The sequence below is a fragment of the Ranitomeya imitator genome, chromosome 7, assembly GCF_032444005.1.
Source record: "Ranitomeya imitator isolate aRanImi1 chromosome 7, aRanImi1.pri, whole genome shotgun sequence".
Lineage (NCBI taxonomy): Eukaryota > Metazoa > Chordata > Amphibia > Anura > Dendrobatidae > Ranitomeya > Ranitomeya imitator.
This window is the reverse complement of record NC_091288.1, coordinates 171728845-171753910: the sequence shown is the minus strand read 5'-3', so window position 1 is coordinate 171753910 and position 25066 is coordinate 171728845. Positions and strand designations below refer to the sequence as shown.

Genomic DNA, 25066 nt, shown 5'->3' with positions numbered 1-25066 from the left:
AGAAAAAGAAGGGTGTAAAGTGAATAGACAAAAGCTACAAGTTTGTCAGACCAAAGTGGTCTTTCTAGGTCATTGCATTTCTCAAGGTAAAAAGCATCTTACACCACAAAGAACTGAAGCAATAAGACAGATGAATGAGCCTAGAAATCATAAACAGCTACGAGCATTTTTAGGAATAGTGTCTCATTGTAGACAATGGATTATACATGCCAGTCAACTAATGCAACCACTGTATGACTGTGTAAAAAGTGAACCTTATTTGTTGACAAAAGAAGGTCAGATTTCGTTCCAACAATTAAAAGATGCCCTTGTTTCAGCTCCAGCGTTAGGGCTACCAGACTACACCAAACCATTTCAGCTTATGGCTGCAGAAGTTGATTCCCATGCTACAGGAGTTCTTACCCAGAAGCATGCAGGGAAACAAAGACCAATTGCATATCTTTCAGCAAGGTTAGATCCCGTAGCTAGAGCAGCGCCAACCTGTGTACGTGTAGTTGTTGCTGTCTCACTATTGTTGGACAAAGCATCAGAAATTGTCCTAGAGCATCCACTCACAGTTCAAACTACACATGATGTTTATGGGATATTAAACCAGGTCCAACCAAAACACATTTCCATGGCCAGACATTTGCGGCTACAGTGTTCTTTGTTGCTCCCCTCTACTATCACATTTGCTAGGCTTCAGACTCTCAATATAGCTACACTGCTACCTCTCGAGTCTGACGGGGGGAATAAGGACACTGATCCACACGCAAATTTTTTCCCTACAGACACACATGATTGTACAGAGCTCATTTTACAAGAAACGGTAGGCTTACCCAATGTATCCGAAACACCACTTCAAAATCCAGATTTAGAGCTGTTTATAGATGGTAGTAGGTTTGCAGATGACACAGGTAACTTCCATACAGGGTATGCAGTTGTGTCAGAATCTGAAACTCTCAAAGCAGAACCACTTCCACCGAAACAGTCTGCACAAGAAGCAGAACTAACAGCATTGATTGAAGCTCTTAAAATAGCTGAGAACCAGACAGCTAATATATACACTGATTCTAGGTATGCACATGGTATTGTGTTTGATTTTGGAGTAATCTGGAGAGCTAGAGGTTACATGACAGCGTCAGGACAACCTGTAAAACATGCTTCTCTGATCAAACAGATCTTAGAGGCTGCACAAGAAACAAAAGAAGTAGCAGTAATCAAGGTAGCTGCACATGTGAGACTCGACACTAGGGAATCTAGGGGAAATGATAGGGCTGATAAAGCAGCCAAAGCAGCAGCAGTCAAACCCTTACAACAGGTCCATACTGTAAACCTCACAGAAAATACTGAAGATAGACTGAGACAAGCACAGGAAGATGCAGGAGAAGAGGAGAGGGACAGGTGGAAAAAGGAAGGGGCAGAAGAACAAGCGGGAATTTGGAAGAAAGATGGACTAATATGTCTACCTAGAGCCTGGTATCCGATTGTAGTTGGTGGACTGCACCACCCTACTCATGTGTCTGCAAATGCAATGACACTACTGGCAAAGCAAGTCTGGTTGGCTCCAGGTTTTGGCAACTATGCAAGAGACTATTGTGCTGCATGCGCTATATGCCTGACACATAATCCCGGACAGACAACAAAGACCCCTATGAAGCACCACGTCCGACCTCTCTACCCGTTTCAGCGATTACAAATAGACTTTATCCAGCTGCCAAAAAGTAATGGGTATGAGTATGTGTTGGTATGTGTGGACATGTTCTCGGGGTGGCCAGAGGCCTATCCAGTTCGGAAGGCTTCAGCTAAAAACACTGCTGTAAAGCTAGTTGCCGAACTGATACCCCGTTACGGTCTCCCTGAAGTGATCGAGTCAGATAGGGGTACTCATTTCACTGGAGAAATATTTCAAAATGTACTGAAAATGTTGGGTGTTGAAAGTCAGTTACACACTCCGTACCATCCTCAAAGTTCTGGTAAGGTGGAACGCATGAATGGAACTTTAAAATTAAAAATACAGAAAGCCATGGCTGAAACAGGAAAGCCTTGGACAGAATGCCTTTCACTGGCCCTTTACTCAATACGCAATACCCCAAGGGGTAAGACTAAACTGTCTCCATATGAAATTTTGTTTGGCAGGACTGCCAATTTAGGATGTTATTTTCCACAGCAACTTGTGTTAAATATTGAGTCATTGACTTCTTATGTGCAAAATCTTCAGAAACAATTAACTAAGGTGCATGCACAAGTTTTTGCTTCCCTTCCAGATCCTGACAACACAGAAGGAAGTCACAAGTTGGAACCAGGTGATCAAGTCTATGTAAAAAGACACACCAGAAAGGCTCTAGAACCAAGGTTTGACGGACCCTTCCAAGTCCTGTTGACAACACCTACATCAGTCAAGCTTGAAGGAAAGGCATCATGGATACATGCAAGCCATTGCAAGAAAAGCAGTATAAACTCATGATATTGATGTTAATAATGATAACCTCAACGGAGGCGTGGGATAGACTGAATTCTCTAACCCCTTTGAACAATAGATTCGTACAACATCATAGAAAATTAGTGCATGACTTGTTAAACAATACACAAACCCTGACAGATTGTTGGATCTGTACCCATTCGCCGGTATCAGCCACAAGTATACCTTTTCTAGCAGTTCCCGTATTAGCAGAAGAAATATTCGCTTGGCCTAATTGTTCAGACAACCTGGCCAACAACCAAATTGGTAATGCTAGGCTGTGGAATACTACAATCGCCATACCAATTGTGGGATGGGTAGAATTTCCTTGGTGGCAGGGTAATCTCTCAGGGAGTAACACACATCTACAATATTTAGCATTTAGGGGAGGAAAATGGGTACCTAGAAATAAGACTGGATTAACTAATTTAGGACAGGTCCCCACAGAAAATCTACAGCTTAGTTTCAGTACAACCGTCCCCCCCTCTGATGCTTTCAAACCTGTAGTATTGGAAAGATACATACATAATAGAAAATGGAAACATTCTAAATTGTTCCCCCAAGGTGATGCAAACAGTTGTACAAGTAAGCTGGGGAACCTGGTTTGTAATAAATCCGATGAGTATATCAAAGGAATGCCTGTATGTGGGAATCCCGCAGCCGGGTACTGTAGCCCCTTGGGACAAAAACCCTCTTGGTGTATGCTTCAGAATGTATCTAGATTTGTGGACTTGGCTCACAGATTGGTATTGCAGCACTCAGCTCTATGGGATCTGCCTGAAGGTACATTTTGGATATGCGGAGAAGGAGCATATAAATGGCTTCCCGTAGGTATAAAGGGTACTTGTACATTAGGACGCCTAACCCCGGCTACATTCATAATTTCAAATAAACAAGTGAATATGCAAGCCGTGCCCAAGCACACACTGTATAAAAGAGCTGCAGATAACTCACCACGTCCCTCGGGGAGGCCACATATAGTACAAATGGAAATTCCTAACAAAATTGCTAGTACCATTTTTATTTATCCTATGTTAACACAGATGTGGGATAAATTAGTTAGAGCCACGGATTATCTAGATGATCAGATCTGGGATATATTGGATATACTAAACACTAGTATAGCTGTACAGAATCAGCTTATAATAGTCACTAACCAACATACCCTGGTATTGGATTACCTAACTGCCTCACAAGGGGGTATGTGTCAAATCATCGGACCCACCTGCTGTCATTATATAGACCCGAATAGTACTATGAGTATGACATTTAAATTAAAGGACGTACAACGACTCAGGGATCAGTATGACAAAGACAATGACCAGAATAAGGATAGCTGGTGGTCAGATACCTTTTCTTTTCTTAACCCAGCCAACTGGTTCAGAGGAATCGGTGGGTGGGTTGCTGGGATTATGCAGAGCATAATACATATAGTTATGATTATTGTAGTCATATACGTACTATTCCAGATTGTGCTCAAGAGTATCTCAGTATGCACAGATAAACTTTGTGTAATAGATGCAAGAGTATAAAGTTTTTTTCCTTCTTCTCTTATGTTATCCTTTGCTAATACTGATTATTGCGCTTATTTTGCTATCCCTTTGTAATATCTGTACTTATTGCAAAACAAAGAAAAGGTTGCGAGAGTTAAACGGAAGAATTAATACTAGATTTGATTCTCTTATTGAATACAAGCATGTACATGTGTAATACCAAATAAAGGCTTTGTCTTTGGCCCTGTGGTAATAAAATAAATAAAAGAAAATGTCAAAGGGGGGAATTGTGGAGATCAGACTGAACTAAAGGTACCTTCACACTGAGCGACGCTGCAGCGATATAGACAACGATACGACCAAAAGGCGATCGCTGGAGCGTCGCTGTTTAGATCGCTGTAGAGACGTCAAACACACCAACGTTCGAACGATGCCGGAGCGATACAGTGACGTAACAGCGACTCACGGATCGTTGTCGCTGGTTGCTTGCTTCACGTCAAACAGCAGTGGTTAACGATCCGATGAATTGGCAGCGTAGTCAGATAGGTGTCACCCAGGTGGGTGACACCCAGATAGGTGTCACCCAGGATGTGACGTCCCGGCGTCTCAGAATATAAACCGCGACTCTACAGCGATTGATTCACATTGTTCGAGAGCTGCGTATGCCTGTTTTTCCCTGCATTTCTAGCGTCCTGTCCGGAACGATCCTTCTCCAGCTACGATCCTCTTCTACCGTGAACGTTCTGTTCGGAACGCCGTACTCCACTGCCGGCGTCTTCATCGGTTCTTTTATTGCTCATAAACGGTATGTTCAATTTTTTTTTTTTTGTATAGTAATGGCTGTGTAGTAATGTTAGACGCAATGCTTATCTAAAGTATATGGTATAGTAATGTATAAAACATATCTGGCAGCTATCTTGTGCATCTGGTAAGCGGACACACAAGATGGAGGCACTTTCGGATGCAGTTTGCAAAGTATTTGGCGCTGTGTAGCATTTTTTGCGCAAACTATATGGTAAGGCCAACCAACTCTTTTGTGTCTACCTTGGCTTAGCTGTCCCTGGCCTGCTCCGCAAGTAAATAAAAACAGCTCACAACTGGTAAACTAAATTTTTTTTTTTCACAAACTGACCTTATTTTTTTTTTATCAAGAGACAATCACTGTCACGCTATCTATATTCATCAAGTACGGTGTCAGAAAAATGAATTCATGATAAACATATACAGGCTCCTGAATTCACTATTTCTGACACCTGGCAGGTGAGCATAGATATGTACCGTGTGACAACCATTGTCCCCTCAATTTGTGTGATTATGGAGATGCATGTAATATTTTTGGCCCACCTCATATCTGTATACTACAGACACACCAAGCTGCAGTCTTTTCATTTTTAACTACTGGAGATATTATGTGGGCCAAAAAGTGTGTGTGGCGACGTTTCTTGGCGCACGGTGTGTTGCCGGTGGCTATAGAGACAATAAACCAAACATAATTGTGTCAAATCAAACTTTTTTTATGTTGTTAACTGAAAAATAACAAGGAACAGAACAATATCCCAAACAATGAAAGAAAAAAAAAAAATCAGAACCTCCCACGCCTCAAGAGGTGTCGCAGCGTGCGGCCATGTTGCTGTACTTGTTGCAGCATGAGCGCTGCTGTCCGCTCCAGGCGGTCTTGCTTGGCCAGCAGCTCTCTCACGGTGTCCGGTTCTGTGATAGAAGAGGTTGGAGAATGGACAGTGATAAAGCTGCAACGGTGGCATGTGTTTACATAACCAGCAATTTTACCGTACCGTCAAAAATAACGATTTTTGTAACGATATCTTTGATTTCTGTGAAGTTGCAACGATATTGTTAACGCAATCGTTCTGTGTGACAGCGACCCAGCGACCACACAGTGACTTACCAACGATCACGACCAGGTCGTATAGCTGGTAATGATCGTTAGTAATTCGTTTATTGTAAAATGGTACTTGTAACTACACACTCAATTTTCTACTGCCCCAGAGGGCTTTTTTTAGGTTCAATGTTTTAGGGTCCGTTTAGTCGTTGTCAAATGTGACATCCCACCGATAACCCCCTCCCACTTTCTCAATACTTACGGAAAAGGGACGCCTGTTGCTCATCCGCAGAGCTGCTGACCACCCATCCCCTGGCTCGGGCCACAGCTCCTGCTGCTGAAAGGAAGCAAATACATATCTGGTTAACAATTGAACTGACTGTGGTGAAGCGCTCGCTGGTTTTGTCACTTACGAATGCTTGTCGCTGGAGAGAATGACGCAGACCCGGGGGAGGAAGATGGGTGGCGAAAGGGCGGGGTTGTGGCCTGCGGTGGGGTTACTGCACCTGTAATGTACACAATATTTAACCTCCCTACTAATGGCCCGTATGGCGTCATTAAATTCTAAAAAAGGGTGGTTAACTTACGTGACGACACTGGGTGTGGGCTTCCGCTGCTAGCCGCTGTACTGCTGGCTGCAGTGGGTGCTGTCCTCTGCCGGCGGCGTCTCTCTACACCCCAAAAAAAGACACGCAAGGTTTAGACACCAGAAGTACAGAGCTGTCGACTTAAATAAAAAATTAAGTAGGCGCCATCGCAATTGCCAGACATGAGGGGTAACTTACGTGACGGCCCTGGCTGTGGGCGTACGCTGCTGGCCGCTGTAGTCCTCTGCTGGCGTTGTCTCTCTATACACAAAAAATAAAGAAACACAATGTTTACACACCAAAGTACAGAGCTTCCGACACCCCCACAAATAACAAACCTAGGCCAGTGGCATAAAGGAATAAAATTTAAATTTAACTCCCCAAATCGAGGTACATATATAGAAGGTGGGAAGCGCCACACGGCAGTGCGAGTGTCCCTATTCCCCCCTCCCGATACTGTGTGTCTCCCAATTACACTATACTGTTACTTGCCTTGCCTGGTCTCTGCCCGCAACGTTGCCAGATAAAGTGGCTGTTTGTACCGGAGGTCGGCCCACTTTTTGCGTAGCTGCAGCGCACTGCGCCGGATGCCGAACCTCCGCTCCATCTTCTGGGCAATGTGGCGCAACACCTCATTCTTATGTAGATTTGGGTGTGCTGGGCGACTCTCCCGGCCCTCATAGTCCATGGCATCCATTTTTTTTACAAAAAAACGGACCTCTGTCTGCCCCAAAGGAGGACATCGCTGTCTCGCCGCCATTTTAGCAAGAGAGACGCTGTATGGCACCACCCAGCCACGCCCAGAGGAGGTCCTTGATTCTACCGTTCTGGCGCGCAATTCGCAACGCTATAGCGTCTCCATTTATGCACACCGTCGCGGGTGTGACGTCGGCTCCAGAAGTCACTATTTGGCGTTCCCGTTATAAATCAGCAGCGCTCATCGTCCTGTTTGTTTCAGTGGATGGTACATTTAATGGAGGGTATCTATGGGGTATGGCTGTTGTGTTATATGCTGTTGTGTTAACGTTGCTTACAATTAGCCATGTATATCTCTGTGTATGTATATATGTATGTGTGTGTATGTATGTGTATATATATATATATATACATATATATATATATATATATATATATATATATATATATATATATATATATATATATTTATATATATATAGTACCTTACATCCTATGTTAACATTTTTGTCAAATGGTGCAGCATCGGTGACGCAACGGAGAATGCATTACAGTATTGGATGTCTTGTTAGTTTTGAAAATTATATGTAGTAATTTTTTTTTTTCTTTTTTCCTTTCTCAGGTTGCCATGTCTCATTCGGATGTACCTGTGATTGTTGCGGCCGCGTTATTGGTAGAAGCTCACAACCAGCTGGAGGTTCAAGCGCGAAACAATCGTGTAAAGCGTCAGCGCCGCATGTGGACCAAACAGTGGCTGCAGAAGAGGAATCAATTGTCCCATATGGGCCTTATAAGGGAACTGCAGGATAACAACCCGCATGATTTTCGTAACTACCTGAGAATGTCGGAGGACTCATTTAATGTCCTACTTGCAGCCGTAGAACCTTATATCAGGCGGCAAAATACACAGATGAGAGCAGCTGTCCCAGTGGATGAGAGGCTGGCTGTCACGCTGCGTTTCCTGGCGACTGGCAGGTCTATGCAAGACTTGCATTACAGCGCAGCTATATCCCGATCCCTACTCAGCGTCATCATCCCAGAGACATGCAAAGCTATTGTCTCAGTTTTACACCGCAGTTACATGCCTTTCCCACAGACCCCGGATGACTGGAAAGAGATTTCTAGGGGATTTGAGGAGCAATGGCAGTTCCCGAATTGCGGTGGGGCCTTGGATGGCAAACATGTACGCATCACCCAACCACCACACTCTGGCTCCTTTTATTATAACTATAAGGGATATTTCAGCATAATTCTCATGGCCCTCGTAAATGCTAACTATGATTTCATAAGTGTGTCTGTTGGGATTAACGGGAGAGTATCCGATGGAGGAGTTTTGGAGCACACAGATTTTGGGGAACGCTTGAAAAATAATAAACTTGCCTTGCCGCCCAACAGTGACACAACAGAAAACATGAACTTTGTCTTTGTCGGAGATGAGGCTTTCCCACTGCATCCGAACCTTTTGAAGCCCTTCTCCCAGAAGACTCTGACACCGGAACGACGAATCTTTAATTACAGACTTTCAAGAGCTAGACGCGTTGTTGAAAATGCATTCGGAATTATGGCAAACCGATTTCGGGTTTTCCACACAGCACTAAACATGAAACTAACGTCTATTGACTCTGTGGTGCTTGCTTGTTGTGTCCTCCACAACTTTCTACGTCGCCGTGATGCCACTGCATACAGCCCTACACAGTATGTAGACTCTGTGGACCAGGGTAACGGAGATGTAACCCAGGGCGAATGGCGTCTAGACGCGCACAGGGTTTGTGGTTTGGAAAGTCTGGGTTCTGGAAGGTACTGTGATGATGCAACTAATAGCAGGGACAAATACTCTGACTTTTTCAATGGGCCAGGGGCTGTCCCATGGCAGTATCAACAGCTGTAACGTAACTGTTGGCATAACTTATACCATGTATTATGGATGATATTGTTGGGGGGTTCAAGTGCTCTAGTGTAAAAGTGCTCATTTTTAACAATTTTTGGATGACCCATGATACTCCTTTTTCTGTAATAAATGTGAACATAACGATATATCTATTTGTTATTTCTTATTATTTTACATACATACCAATACATACCAATAAACATATATATCTATGAACATACTCTACTTCTGTATCAATCATATGAAACCTGTGAGTCTTCAGCATCCTATGCACTAGTGATTTCCTGATGTGTGTGTGTATATATATATTAGTAGATGTTCACCATATTCTAAAGGTACCTTCACACTCATCGACTCTGCAGCGATACCGACAATGATGTCGATCGCTGTTTGGTCGCTGGAGAGCTGTCACACAGACAGCTCTCCAGCGAGCACCGATCCAGAAGTCCACGGGTAACCAGGGTAAACATCGGGTTACTAAGTGCAGGGCCGCGATTATTAACCCGATGTTTACCCTGGTTACCGTTGTAAATGTTAAAAAAAAAATTACAATACATACTTACATTCACGCTGTATAGTCATGTCCCTCGCCTTCAGCTTCCAGCACTGACTCAGCGCCGGGCGTAAAGTACAACGGTGATGTCAACGCTGTGCTTTACTACCGGACGGCGCTCACCAGTCAGTGCGGGAAGCCGAAGGCGAGGGACTTGACCATACAGCGGGAATGTATGTACTGTTTGTTTTTTAAACATTGACAACGGTAACCATGGTAAACATCACGTTACTAAGAGTGGCCCTGCACTTATTAACCCAATGTTTCCCTTGTTTCTTGTGACGACATCGCTGAATCGGCGTTACACATGCTGTGTTTAACGCCGATTCAGCGATGTCAGCGGGAGATTCAGCAACCACAAAAAGTGCTGTACTTTCCCCAGCGACCAATGATCTCCCAGCATACATTACCGTCACACAACAATTTAGTTAACGATATCGTTGCTACGTCACAAAAAGCAACGATATCGTTAACAATATAGTTATGTGTGACGGTAATGTATTGGGTATTCTAGCATTTGCATGTCCCCGTCGCATATTGCCCAGCAACGTAGTATATTGACCAGCGGCGTCATTTATTGCCAAGCCAAAGAGACACGTAGTACATACACAAATTTAAGAAACCAAAAATTTTATTATTTGTATTAAAAATTTTATTATTTGTTATTTCAATACTTTTTTAATGTTGATGAGGCATAGGGGATTAATGACCGGGTGCCAGGAGGATGCCTGCAGGGGAGAAGGCATAGGGGATTACTTGTGGAGCATCTAAAACACAAGTCTCATTTATTTAAACTACAACACTACAAATTTTGGTAGTAAGTGTCCATCTCACTGTAGTGGTGCGTGGCTATAGGAGGTCCTTGTGATAAGTCACCAAAAGAAGGGGGTGCAGGTGGTGTCCGGAACTGAGAATTATGTGGCCCAGGTCTGCGGACAGGAGTGCTGTGCATGGGCTCCTGTTGGTGTCCCCAATAAAAATGGGCACTGGGCTGACGGACGTCAATGCTCAATGTTGATGTGTCGCATAGTTTTCCTGCGGCTGCCGCGTTCATAACGTCAAACATTATTCTCTCCGCGTGAGATCTTTGGGTATCATCCAGTCTGTTTAAACGTTCCTCAACCAAGGATGCGAATGGGGAGAGTTTGGTTGTGACGTGCTTCGACAAGATGCTGTTGGCCACTGCCAGGAGATCCACAGGTGTGGCTGCTGTTGATTTTCTTTTTCTAGATGGGCGCAGTGGACATGTCTGCTCCTCGACAGACGGGCTACTGGAGGACTGAGGGGACTGGACATTGTTCGCTTCCGTTGTTTCCCGCTGTTGCAGAGGCACCTGCAATTACATGAAAAACAAAAATTTAAAATAAATAACATACAAACGACTCTGCCACACATCCCTAGAGAGCCCACACCTCCCCAAACACCTCTATGCCCATTGGAACCTATGAGGAACAGTTACCTGGGTTAAAAAACAAAGGGGTTAAAGAGCTGTGCTGAACTACATTGGCCGGCAATACTGTACGAATGTGCGGAAGACACAATATGTTAATTACGGACACAGGAAGTGGCAGCTGTTATCATCAGGGGGATTAAACATGAACAACGTGACTCACTATTACTGGAAGCCATGCAGTCTCATAAACATACAAGACACACGGCATGCTACAAGAAGGGAAGCTTGGGGCTACTTACATGGTCGTCAGGAGACTCAGGCAGGATATCTTCGGGCGATGGCTCACAAAGGCTAGTCACAGTCTGGCACGGGCGAGGGATTTCTTGGTCTCTAGTGAATGCCATCAGGTCGTAATACCACAGCCTGGGCACATAGACTTCCTCAGTTCCGGCCCCAGACTTCTTAGAATTTTCCACTTTGTTGACCTCTTTTTTGAAAACTGTGCGGAGAGCCTGGATCTTTTTCCTCACAATGTTTTCATCCACGGTCTCTGTGGGATGATACTCCCTGTAGACGGCCACCAGCTTCTCATACGCTTCTCTCTTCATGTAACGGTTGCTATAATCCTTAGATTTTATCTTCCACAAACAGGGCAGGGAGCGGTACATCTCTATGAGTGCCCGAACAAAGTCCTGCTCATTTGTAGACATCTTTAAAAAATAAAAAAATAAAAGTTAAGAAACAGCAAAAAATAAAAGTTTGATGAGCTGTATGCCGTTCCTATTGTTATCAGTCATTTTTTGTATGGGATGGTCCGTGGGACTATTTCCACCATTTAGGGGATGGGATGGGGGCCGTTTGTGTGTTTCCTCATAGCCACCATTTGGGGATGGGATGAGGGCTATTTTTATCCATTCTGAGAGTTGAAAAATTTGTACATTCTATTGGTTGCTATTTTGTCAATGGCCAATTTCATGTTGGTGAAACACACCATACTACAAAATCGTTTGCATTACCACTTAAAAGGGAAATACTACGACGCTAAAGCGTCTTTGGTTATAAACATGAAAGCTCTAAAAAAATCACTGCTGAGATGTAGTATACATCTATTTCTATACACATAAATTAGTATTGCTGCATGGCAAATGAATACAGCACAAGGATATACTCACCGTAGATGTACTAATTGAGAACGCTGCAGAGTTGAAGATCTACAAACAGGTCGCTCAAAAGTTACAGCCAAGACGCCCACGAGTTGATGGAGAAGGAACACGATGGATTTCGAACCAAGACGCACACGAGATGCTCGTGGATGGCAGAGTACGCACAAGTGATTGAAAAGTTGTAAAGTCGCGGTTTATATTTAGGAACGCAGGTACACATGACCCCGATGTGACCTATCAGCGTTCTCAGTGAGACGTAACAACAAAGCCATTTGAAATATATAACGTTATGGCGTCACCTTTTGTAATGTAATAATGTGATTTAAAGGGGTCTTCTTTTGTAATAGTGATGCATTGTAAATACGCCCTTACGTAAAGTTCACACCTACCTCCTAGGCTGTCGTCACAGTTGGCGTCACCTTTTGTAATGTAATGTAAAGGGGTGCCTTTTTCAATGTAATAATGTGATGTAGGCATCACCTTTTGTCTTTGGAATGCATTTGGGAGTATGGTGATAATTACATTACTATAATAATGTTCACACCATCTCCCAGGCCATTATGACAGATGGCGTCTCCTTTTGTAATTAGTAATATATTGGGATCTTCGAAATAATTGCGTATCTATCTACGAGCGACATTGCTAAATTTAAAGGCGTCTACTTTTGTAATGCATAACGCCTACCTGGCCACAACAAGACGCTGCGACGGCCCCTTTCATCGTTGCTGACGTCGTTGCTTTTCATGTCAAACACAACGATTCAGGCTGATCTAACGACCAAATAAAGTTCTGAACTTTCGGCAACGACTAGCGATGTCACAGCGGGATCCGGATCGCTGCTGCGTGTCAAACACAACGATATCGTTATCCAGGACGCTGCAACGTCATAGATCGTTGTCGTTCTCGTTGCAATATTGCTCAGTGTGAAGGCACCTTAAAGGAATCCATCTTATCTTCTTCCTGAGAAATCTCGCTTACAACAAGATACATTTCTGCTGACTTGACATTTCCTTTTATGGAAGTAATCATGTGTGCATTCCTTCTTTCAATAGCAGCCTTTCATTCACCTTCCAGATGATGTAACTTTCTACTGATAAAGACTGGTATAGATTGTTTATGTAAGAGATAGTGAAATATGAGCGCTTGTGCGCATGTCTGTAAAAGAATAATTCTTTTCTATATAAAGGGAGGGCAAAGCCCAGAGAGAGAGATGTGCTCCTGGGCTTCCCTTGTATATGATCACACAATACCTTGTTTGCGTGTCATTTACTCTGGATCCCTACCTCTAGTAAGCCAGGGACTGAGAAGGACTTAACAGACAGAACCAGCCAAAGTACCATTCATGACCACAGGAGGGAGCTTTTCAACAGAATTCACAACAGATGATGTCATAAAGGACGTAGACGATGGCGACGATGATGTAAAGGACATGGCGACGATGATGTCATAAAGGTTGCCTCGACCAATCAGCGACGGGCACAGTCTGCCGCGAATTCTGGAATCATCATTGTCCATATACTACGGGGACATGCATATTCTAGAATACCCGATGCGTTAGAATCGGGCCAACATCTAGTATAGTATAATACACAGTCCATAGTCACACATGAAATATAACGCACAGACAATAGCCATCCATGTAGTAGAATGCACAGCTCATAGTCATCCATGTAATATAATGCACAGCCCATAGTCACACATGTAGTATAATGCACAGCCCATAATCATACATGTAGTATTAAGGGATTATGACCAACCTTAGGTTTTGGAGTTTATAGCTGCTAAAGGCAAGAGGTGGGTATTTAGGTTCAGCCCAGAGGGCAGGAGGAGAGTGACAAAAGAGGTTAAATGATTGTGTAAAGCATAACCTATTGCTTTTGATTCCGGAAGGTTGCAACGACATATCGTGTGGGGGAGAAATCAAGGAACAGAGTGGACCACAAACCTCCCATGTGGTAACTCCTCCCCAAAAGCCACGCATTTCATCTACTGGTAACTGACCCATAGATTCTGTTTATATCGTCTATCCTTCCACTATCTGTATTTCCATATCTGATTATTGTACGTATATGTGTAACCATCGTGTATAAAGTGTATTTTCTAGTGGGCCCTTAAGGCAATTAAATGTATAATTTAACCTTGGGCTGCTCTTTTATCTTGATCTACACGTCCATTTCTTGGTTTAACTTTCCATGCTACTGTGGCTGGTTACTGGCCTGATATAATCCCGTTAACAGACTGAGCTTATATCTAACGAGGAACTGGTGGCAGTCCTACTGGGCTGGCAGCACTCTATTCCACTGGTGCTAGGGAAAGGGGCCTCTCAGCCTGCCAGGGTTGTGAGCGAGAGTGGTGCCACATCATTGACTCTGTGGGCCACATCCTCTCACTTCCAGTACTTCCCTGGGCCAGTGTGGACAAGTGGTGTCTCTGTAAAACTGTACTAAGCTGACCTTATGTGTCACATTGATGAAAATGGGGAGACTGCATTACGTGAACCGTCTGACATAATAGTGATGTCAGGAGGAGTGGTGATGTGTGGGTTCATCACAGCATCTACAATTGATTTCTCATGACAGACACATCAGAGCTCTACAAAAACAATAGGTATTTTTTTTGCCTATATAGTCCACTATATCCATATAACATGAAATTAGAAGGTTCATTGCAGGTGAGTGACCCATAATCACTCCTAAGATATACTGTACCAAAGATGTGATAGACCACAGTTAATTTATGTTTTAAAGGGGATAAGCAATCACTTTTTCACACAGGGCCTTGTAGGTTTGGATTTCTTTTTCCCTTAATAATAAAGACCTTCATTTAAAAACTGCATTTTGTGTTTACTTGTGTTATCTTTGTCTAATATTTCAATTTGCTTGGTGATTTGAAACATTTACGTGTGACAAGCATGCAAAAGAATAGGAAATCAGGAAGGGGGCAAACACTTTTTCACACAACTGTAGGTATAGATCAGAATGGGGAGTGTTGGTTAGATCATTGTTTACAGCAGAATTTAAGGGGCAGAGGGTTGAAAAACATGTGAGATACAGTCTGTGAGGACAACCACTACAAAGTTCTGAGGTCATCCAGGGATTCCTAGGCCTACGGCCTGAACTAGGTATGGAAGAGCTTTCCTTACTCATTTCCCTTAAGGGGATGCCGGACGGGAAGCGATAAATGAAAATTGGGTAGGGATTTTGGGGAGCTGCGGAGCCAGGCAGAACATCCCAGGGGCCACAGGTGCCAACAAGGAGAAGGATAGCGCAGGCTGAAGAAACTGTTACTACTTTGATGTATTGTGCTGTATCCAAGATTAAAACTGAACTTGATTTGCTGAGTAAAGTTGATCTGTTTAAAAGGGACAAAGTGCCTGCTGTTCCAGGATTGCAGAACAGTGGAGTACTCTGGCCAAAAAGTGAGTGTTATCCAATTTACATAGAGCACACGAAAGACAAGACATTATTTACTTGTGGAATGCCAGGGTGTGGGAAGACAGCAGCCCCAAGCCCATGACTACCATCCTACGCACTTTACAAAATGACGTAGTCAGCAGGATCAAGAGTACTCTTGTTCAGAAAGCAGAGAAACCCTAGAAACAGCAAATGCAGATCCCTGAAGAATGATAGGAGACTGAAGCAGAACGGTTGGAGCGGCCGGATGTGACTCCATCCAAGGAAGCGTGGAGTCTGGAACAGAGATCCTTCGTGTTCAGCAGGTCCATGCATTTGCGGAAGAGGACACCTAGGAAGATGGAGCACAGCAGCGTGACCTATTGTGGCGGTCTCAGCCGCATGGAGTGGTGCCAGCGGTTGGCAGAGAAGGAAGAGTGGCCTGCAGGCCTCCAGGAAATAGACGTCCCTAGCATGGATCCCTAGGATGGCAGCTTTCCTATCCTGATTAGAGAGCTGTACCATTGACGGCCAGAAGTGAAGAGCAGCCATAAAGCAGGTACGGCCGAGGAGCCTAGATCACACGGCCGTGAAGAAAGTACGGACGGAGAGCCTGAACCACGTGTCCATGAAGAGGATTACTCTTGCCGTCACACCGGCACAGGTGAATGCTGATATTGCACAATTTTTCCCACCTAACTGATCCCCACTATGAAGATAATAAATCCTTGTAACATCCTTACATTATATGTTCCACCATTATAGAAACCTTTATTATATTTCTTTTAAATGGGTTTTTATATAAACAACATGTATCACCTCTTCACTGACTTGATAAAAATGATTGCTGGAGGGTCCAGCTGCTGAGACCTCTATCAATCTGAAGAACAGAAGGACACAACTCTTACAGACAGTGAATGGAGGAGTGGTCGCAAATGTCTGCTACTGCACTGTTCATCTGAAAGCGACTTTGGTGCCCCCATTCTCATCATTATTGGGGATCCTAGCACTTAGACCCCCAACGATCAAACATTTAGGAGCTATCCTGTGGAGTGACAATGTATGTTGCTTAATAGACAACCCTTTTAAGTTTTAGCCTCCCTCTAGCTCTTAGCCACAAAATCCAGCAGCAATGAAAACCACAGTGCCTCTATAAGAAGATGGACATACAGCTGACTTTCCCCCTTGAAGATACGAGTATTGTTATGGTGTATAATGTGTATTGTGATATGTGTTATTAGTGACAGAGTAGTGCTCTGCCCAGCAACAGGTAGTTACCAGGGGGAGACAATGCAAATAGTTGGGACTAGCTCAGAGTGGGAGGGGATAAAGTGAGGGGACAGAGACAGCTTCCTGTTAGGAAGTCAGCTTGGGCCTAGCTTGCAGCTAGCAGAGTACAAAGTACAGAGTGGTCTGAATACAAAGCAGAGTCGCATGACGTGCGTGTCCCCCACGTGAACAAAGACTGAGGCAGTGGATAGCGTGATACTGAGCAGAGAAAGAGAGATGTGACAAATGGCCAGATTGATGTACTGGAGACGGGTCCTGGGACAGGACGTGTAGCAGTATGAACCCCGAGATTATAACTCAGAGAGGTAACGGGCCAGGACGGAACAGAGAAGATGAGAAAAAGAGAGTTCTCTGAGCAAGAATTCCAATGTGTCAGAAGTAGAGAAGATAAGTACCGGCCATATTGGCAAGCTGATTCCTTTAAGAGGTGTGAGAGGCAGAGCCAGGGCCGTAGTCGTGGCTGAGAATATCTGGTTAAGCGCACCCTGGTCTCCTGACACATATAACCGATGACCTTTTTCTTGCATACCTTCTGCTGTACCCTCTGCACCGTCAGGTTCCCATTGGGGCTGCTGAAGTTCTGCTGCTGGTGTTTTTGAGCACAAAGACACAAAGAGACAAGAGTCCATTTCAAACTTTGAATGAAGAACTTTACTTGGTTCCAATCGCAGCACATCCCCATCAGTTACAGCATCAACACAGAGTACGATATCGGTCACATCCTTTACTTTCCCTGTGTCTTCACTTATACCTCCCAGGGTGTCCCCGGGACGTACCGACCTGTTCGGTACTGCAGCATCCTCCCTGTTCAGCATGACTACTCTTAGGAGTTCCCTCGTCTGTTTCGCAACAGACAGAAGGACGTCTGCCTCGCACCAGACAGAAGGACATCTGCCCAAGTAGAAAGCTGCCACATTTTGAAGTGACCTGTGTCTCTATCCTGCTGCAATTCTTTAGCTGTAACTTGCTGACCCTCTGCCACTGGACGGCTGGGCCCTTTCCTTCAAACGTTACAGAGCTGCTGCACTGTCCCAGGCTCTTAAGCCCTTTGGGATGCCTGGGGCTCCCTGGACCCTCTGAGCTGTACCAGCTCCCTGTCTTCACTGAACTATAATCAGGAATCACTCTTGTCATACCCACAGCTGACTCCTCCTATTACTTAACTATATACACTACTGTGCCCCATCTATTGTTCCACTTGAGGTACTGCACTTTCCCTATAATAAAGTAATATACATTGTACAGCAGCACATAAAATGACATATAAAATACTGCAACATAGCAGCAAACATGAACATAACGGCAATTTCAACCAAGTAGAACATTCACATTTTACAATGAGAACTGAGTCGGTTCTTAAAGGGGTAGGGGTGAGTAGCAGTCCTCAGAGCCCCTTGCAGAGGAAGAGAGGATGCAGAACTATGGGTTGAGAATAGGACTTTCACTAAGTGCACTGTAGTATCATATTGGGGTATGGTGAAGGAAACGGGACTAGTTGAGGCAGAAACAATTAAGTATGGAAGAAGTAAGGAGACTGTGTGTGAAAATACTTCATGCTGTAAAGGAATCGTTTGTGAAGTTATGCCCCTGCTATCTATCGTACATAGTTCCCACCAAGTGGTCTCCCTCACTGAATTGTTTAGCCGAAGTTCACACACCCATCCACTGTCATGTAATGTGTCGGGGCGTAAGAGACTCGTACCTCGCCCACGGCTACCACCCCGTGCCATGTTACACCTCCTGTCAGTGTTCCTGTCACAGTGCCATGAAAAGTCCAGCAAAAAAAACTATATATTTCAGCTTTTTTTGCTCTGGAGGTGCCAGCCTTGCAGATTATATTTCCCGCACAAATATTAGTCATAACATTACTGCAAACAGCAGCCACATTTAAAGAAGTTTTCCAGTTTCTGAAAACCACTGTCGCCAGGCTGCAGTTTGTTTTAATAAAATTAAATGTGTCTTACTCACCCTTCCCAGGTCCAGTGCTCAATCTAGCCACTGCACCCGATGTCCGCAGTGCTAACATCACATCGACAGTGCTGCAGACAATCAGTGAACTCAGCAGCTCCGATCGACTTGAATCCCCTTGCCAGAGCAGATTAGCTCAATTATTGGCTGCAGCACTGTCGACTTGACCTCAGCACTGCAGACTAGGAGCAGACGCGGAGATTGAGCGCTGGACCCGGGGAGAGTGAGAAAAGGATTTTTTTCCTCTTCTTTTTTCTCAAATCAGAAAAATGCTTTAGCCCATAAAATTCAGCCACGGTACCCTCATAAGAATTTGTTCTGCTCACATCTTCTATTTCTATCACATAAAAATGAAGTACAACAACTCACTAAATCATAATAAAATAGTATATTTATTAAACACTAAACAAACAAAATATGATCCAATAATATTATAAAGATATAATCATACAGAGTTGTTTGAATATGAGATAGAGGTGCACCACAACAACGCTAAGTGTCGCATCATGGAAGGGAGAAAGGCATGGGTTCTAACAAGACTGAATCCCAGTAATCACTAATAGTAAAATCATAAAGCCAGTGCTCAATAACTGCCCAAGACACTACAAGGATCCACTGCTGCACTAATGTAACAAGGATAAAATCCATGGTCCAGTGACCCAAAGTAACACACATGCAGTAAGGACTATTAGTCCCATAGTAAAGTCTTGCCCCTCTCCTTCTCCATTAATGCCGACACACGTCCCTACGCGCGTTTCGCCCACAGCTTCCTCGGGGGGCCCGCATGGTGTAACTGTCTCCAACATCCTGTCTTTATAGTCCTCAGTGCCGCCAATCAGCGGTTATTGATCGGCAGGAGGAGGGTTACGCGACATATCCAGGGATTTTGTGTCCTTTCAGATGACAGCGTTGGTATTAGGCACATAGGAGATCATTACGCTGCTAGTGCGAATGTCCCTGACACGGGCTATGGCCGCGACATCACTTCCGGTGCCTGATAGTGACGTTTGCGGGTCAGTGAAGTCATCTGGGATTTTCCGGTGACCAGCACCGCCATGTTGGCGCTCGGAGTGATGCGGCATGCGGCGTCCGTTCGTTGTCAGAGACATGCACCACTGCAAAGCATCACTGGGAAAGGAAGATGGCGGCAGGCGCGAGCAGCTCAGCGGACAACGGAGGGTGAGTATAGCAGATTTTTTGTTTTTTTACTATTTTTAACATTACTTTCTTTTACTATTGATGCCGCATAGGCAGCATCAATAGTAAAAGGTTGGGGACACACAGGGTTAATAGCGGCGGTAACGGAATGCGTTACCCATGCCGCGGTCCGTTACTGCCGGCATTAACCCTGTGTTAGCGGTGACCGGAGGGGAGTATGGAGCGGGCGCCGGGGACACTGACTGCGGGGAGCGGAGCGCCGGGGACACTGACTGCAGGGAGCGGAGCGCCGGGGACCCTGACTGCGGGGAGCGGAGCGCCGGGGACACTGACTGCGGGGAGCGGAGCGCCGGGGACACTGACTGTGGGGAGAGGAGCGCCGGGGACACTGACTGCGGGGAGCGGAGCGCCGGGGACACTGACTGCGGGGAGCGGAGCGCCGGGGACACTGACTGCGGGGAACGGAGCGTCGGGGACCCTGACTGCGGGGAGCGGAGCGCCGGGGACACTGACTGCGGGGAGCGGAGCGCCGGGGACACTGACTGCGGGGAGCGGAGCGCCGGGGACACTGACTGCAGGGAGAGGAGCGCCGGGGACCCTGACTGCGGGGAGCGGAGCGCCGGGGACACTGACTGCGGGGAGCGGAGCGCCGGGGACACTGACTGTGGGGAGAGGAGCGCCGGGGACACTGACTGCGGGGAGCGGAGCGCCGGGGACACTGACTGCCGGGAGCAGAGCGGCCATTTTCTTCCGGACTGTGCCCGTCGCTGATTGGTCGTGGCTGTTTTGCGGCGACCAATCAGCGACTTAGATTTCCATGATAGACAGAGGCCACGACTACTGAATATCCGTGATAGAAGGACAGACAGACGGAAGTGACCCTTAGACAATTATATATATAGATAATATTATTGAATCATATTTTGTTTGTTTAGTGTTTAATAAATATACTTTTTTATTGTGATTTTGTGAGTTGTTGTACTTCATTTTTTGTGGTAGGTATACAATAGGAAGTATCTCAGGTTACTATGCCAATTGGTTCTGGGTGATCCTGACAGGACTAATTTAAGATTATGTTTTCTGGACCTGAGTTTTTGTTTCTCACATCTTCTATTTGCTGCGGGTTTGCAGATTATTATTATTATTATTATTATTTTATATAGCACCATTGATTCCATGGTGCTGTACATGAGAAGGGGTTACATACAAGTTACAGATATCACTTAAACTAACAATGACGGACTGATACAGAGGGGAGCGGACCCTGCCCTTGCCGGCTTACATTCTACAGATTGGTATTGGAGCCCTCCTACTAATGAAAGTGTGTTAGGGAATTTCTTCTTATCTTTTTCACATAGACTTGTCTTTATGATATATTGTTTGACCTTGGAAATACTTTTACTTATATATCTGTGATATTTGTGTCCTAAACCATCTTTCCTGAGTAATGTATGCACGACCCTGCTATGGATGGTGTGGCGCAGAATCCCCCCTTACCTTCCCGGGGCTGAAGGCTCCTTGTGATTGGCTGGAAGTTTTTTTTCCCCTGGGAAGGGTGTGTGGGATATGAGTTGTGCAGCCGGTTCTGATAGGCTGTGTTTTGTTCTTGTAGACCCCCATCCCTCCTACTGCAGTGGGGTGGAAGTTAGGCAGTCTGTGCTTTGTGAAGAAAGTTTTCATTCATGCTGCTCTCTCTCTCTGAGCTCTCTTTTAGGAAAAGGACCAATGTTGCTTTGTTAATGTGGACCTAAGGGAGGTGATTTTTTTTGGAGCATGGAGCTGCGCGCTGTTCTCTTCTGGGCTCTTGTTGCTGGAGTTTATGGCAGTAAGTAAAAAATATTAGGAACATATGTATTTTAGAGCCGGTTAAGAGTTGACATGAGCAGCCATAAAACAAAAAAATGATTCCCCGCGTTCATCTCCCAGACTGATGGCAACTTATCAAATGCAAATGTACAGAGCAGATTGTTTTCATTGTCTTGAATCTGATTTTTTATAACATGGAACTAACATGGCAAATGGATGAGATGTCTTTACTTAAGTGCCTAATGATTTCCTCCAGTATTAATAAATTAGATGGACGGGTCGGTGGGATACTTAGTAGTTCATCTAAAGTGTCATCTTTTTAATACTGGCTAATTTCGTGGGACAGGACAGAATAGATTTTCTAAACTGCCTCTCTGCCCCATCTCTTGTCTATGTAATCTGCATTTCAATTTATGCTACCAATACACATACCTGTTCCAATGATCCTTTCTAAATGTTCAAGACGGAGTATTCAAGGATAAAGGGAGAGATGTATTATTATTATTATTATTTATTACCGTATTATTATTATTATTTATTATTATTATTTAAACGCTATTTATTCTATGGCGCTTTACATGTGAAAATGGGTGTACATAATAAAAACGAATACAGTGATCAGAGATGCTGAAGATCCCAAAATTAAGTCAACCATGTTGGATTCAAAGTGTCTATCCCGGGACAATGGAAAGGGTCTGTCTCAGGATAGACTCAGTCACTGATGAAGCATTGGTACCGTAAGTGTCTCAGTGGTGAGGAATGCATTACGGGTCACTTTAGCCCTTGTCTGTTCACGATTGCCTTCACCGGTGGACATATAATCTGTAATATATTGACTATGTGACCTCTGTAGAAGGAAATCGGTAGGAGATAAGGTAGAGGCATAATTTGCTTTTTCCATTTTATTCTAGCTTGGCTCTGTTCACATGAGCATTGAAACCTCCATCTCAGATCCCTCCGAAAATTCTGGACAGCATGCTGTACCCCATATGGAAATATAGGAGTTCAATCACTACCGTAGTATTAATTTCGCTGTTCTGCTCCTATGACCAAGCCCAAGAGTTGGATTTATTAACACTCGTGAAAATATCATAAGTGATGAAGGTTATAACAGTTAGTCTTCCGACTGGTCGGACATTGATGTCGTATCCTTGTGGTAGGCTATCCATGGTTGTCCTAAGACAACCCAACAATTCTAGACATTGAGAAGATGCATAATAAGCGTTAAATTGTACCAACTAATAAGCTTGACAACAATCCAATAAAGGAAAAGTTTCTCGTATATTATTACCAAGGCAATATTTCTTTATCGTAGCAAAAGGCAAAAAACACCATGGAATCTTGTGGTTGGTTTTCTGTCTGACCGCTGAACCTCCTTATGGTTAAGGCTACGTTCACATTTGCGTTGTTGGGCGCAGCGTCGGCGACGCGACGCAACCAACAACGCATGTACACAACGCAGCGTTTTGCGACGCATGCGTTGTCATAATATCCTACAGATCAGTAATTTCGGCGCAGGGAAAACGCTACAAGTAGCGTCCTCTGCGCCCGGTCTTGTGCTTCTATATGACGCATGTGTCGTAAAACACAGTACAACGCATACCGGCGCATGTCCATGCGCCCCCCATGTTAAAGATAGGGGCGCATGGCGCATGCGTCGGTATGCGTCGCTGACGCTGCGCCCAACAACGCAAATGTGAACGTAGCCTTATGGTGCGATACTTCCTGTTCTGTAGATTTCGGCATGGGTGGCAGGACACCCCTATAGTTAACAATTATTTTGCGGAGTATATCCCAGAACATTATACTGTTTTGAACTGAAGGAGGATCTGCCAAATGATAAAAGTAGGACAGTGCACACTGTTATTAATGCGCAAAGATGAAGAAGTTTATTAATACCCCAGTGTCATACAGCAGCCCTAAAGTGCTTTCTCAATGCAGAGATCCAGATAAAAAGGATCTAAGCTGCCATCCAGGATCATTGCCATCTCATTAGCATCCCTGCTGGAATTACAATGACAGGTTTTACATATAAATATATAGTTCTGTGCAAAAGATTTAGGCAGGTGTGAAAAAGATATTGCAAAGTAAGAATGCCTTCAAAAATAGAAGGGTACGTTCACACAGGGCGTTTTTTGGCTGCGTTTTTTTATGCTAATTTTCAGCTGCTTTTACAGTACCAGCAAAGCCTATGAGATTTCAGAAATCTCTTGCACACAGATTGGGTTTTTGTTTGGTCAGTATTTTGTGCTTTGCAGCGTTTTTTTGACATAGGGCATGTCACTTCTTTCAGCGTTTTTTCAGCGTTTTTCACCCATTGACTTGAATGGCAAAAGACAGCGGGAACACTCAGCTGTGATCGGAGGTGTAAACTTCACCTCCGATCACTGGTGTCAGATGATGGGACTACTGCTCCCATCATCTGACACCTACTGCCGCTAATTACAGTGAGAGCAGGAGCTGTGGACGGGAGTTTTCATCTGCTGCTACTGCGCTATAAATAAATAATAATTAAAAAAAAACATGGGTTCCCCCCTAATTTTGATAAACAACCAGGCAAAACTCAATAGCTGTAAATCATTCAGCTGCCGCAATGAAAACCTAATCTCCGAACATTAACAAATACTCGGAGATAACCCGAGCGTGCTCAGGAAAACCCGAGCAATGAGTGCACTCGCTCATCACTACTAGCAAGGTATCATTATAATTAATGGAGGTTCATCATCAGAGTTTATAAGTAACCCCGGAACAAAGCGGGCCCATATGTGTGATTTTACTGCTTTCTGCCCCTCTGCAGCACAATGTGGGAATTGCTCTTTAATGGGACTTTATTTGCAATAAAATTAAACACTTAACACACAACAATGGCGGTGATAAAAGAGGAGAATCGAACAATGGACGCTATCTCCACCCCTTATTCAGAGATGTCCACAGATGTCACTATGAAATGTCAACGGGGAGGAAAAACACTTTTGTTCACGGTTCCTTTTTCCCCCCAGTTGATTGACTTTGAAAAGTGAATGGGTCACAGTGGAGGCGGTAGAAAATGGACTAATGAATAACTAACTCCAAGTCTACGAGTCTAAGGGTACCGTCACACTATACGATTTACCTACGATCACGACCAGCGATATGACCTGGCCGTGATCGTAGGTAAATCGTAGTGTGGTCGCTGGGGAGCTGTCACACAGACAGCTCTCCAGCGACCAACGATGCCGAGGTCCCTGGGTAACCAGGGTAAACATCGGGTAACTAAGCGCAGAACCGCGCTTAGTTACCCGATGTTTACCCTGGTTACAAGCGTTAAACTAAAAAAAAAAAAACAGCACATACTTACATTCTGGTGTCCGTCAGGTCCCTTGCAGTCTGCTTCCCGCACTCAGTGACTGCCGGCCGTAA

The 25066-nt window shown here is 44.5% G+C and overlaps 3 protein-coding genes and 1 long non-coding RNA gene across 4 annotated transcripts in view; 2 read left to right on the top strand and 2 right to left on the bottom strand.

Moving 5' to 3' along the window:
* The first annotated feature begins 4244 nt into the window (after positions 1–4244).
* Positions 4245–9090, top strand: LOC138645041 (uncharacterized). The gene is made up of 2 exons (XM_069734045.1): positions 4245–4738; positions 7679–9090. Exon 2 carries the CDS (start codon positions 7685–7687, stop codon positions 8942–8944), a length of 1260 nt encoding a protein of 419 aa, XP_069590146.1. The 5' UTR covers positions 4245–4738; positions 7679–7684; the 3' UTR covers positions 8945–9090.
* On the bottom strand, positions 5433–6265 carry LOC138645917 (uncharacterized). The gene is made up of 3 exons (XR_011314810.1): positions 6187–6265; positions 6036–6110; positions 5433–5643 (listed from the first exon to the last, which is right to left on the bottom strand). It is a non-coding gene; the product is annotated as an uncharacterized lncRNA (long non-coding RNA).
* A 1020-nt stretch (positions 9091–10110) lies between the features above and the next one.
* LOC138645916 (uncharacterized) lies at positions 10111–11775 on the bottom strand. Its single transcript, XM_069735399.1, has 2 exons — positions 11190–11775; positions 10111–10830 (listed from the first exon to the last, which is right to left on the bottom strand). The coding sequence occupies exons 1-2, from the start codon at positions 11598–11600 to the stop codon at positions 10300–10302; spliced, it is 942 nt and encodes a 313-aa protein (XP_069591500.1). The 5' UTR covers positions 11601–11775; the 3' UTR covers positions 10111–10299.
* A 9744-nt stretch (positions 11776–21519) lies between these two features.
* The window catches only part of LOC138646122 (uncharacterized), a 437282-nt gene continuing 433735 nt past the window's right edge, over positions 21520–25066 (top strand). Inside the window, exon 1 of the mRNA XM_069735585.1 lies at positions 21520–21686. Coding sequence (XP_069591686.1) covers positions 21635–21686 — 52 coding nt within the window. The 5' untranslated portion in view covers positions 21520–21634. The remainder of the gene's footprint in view (positions 21687–25066) is intronic.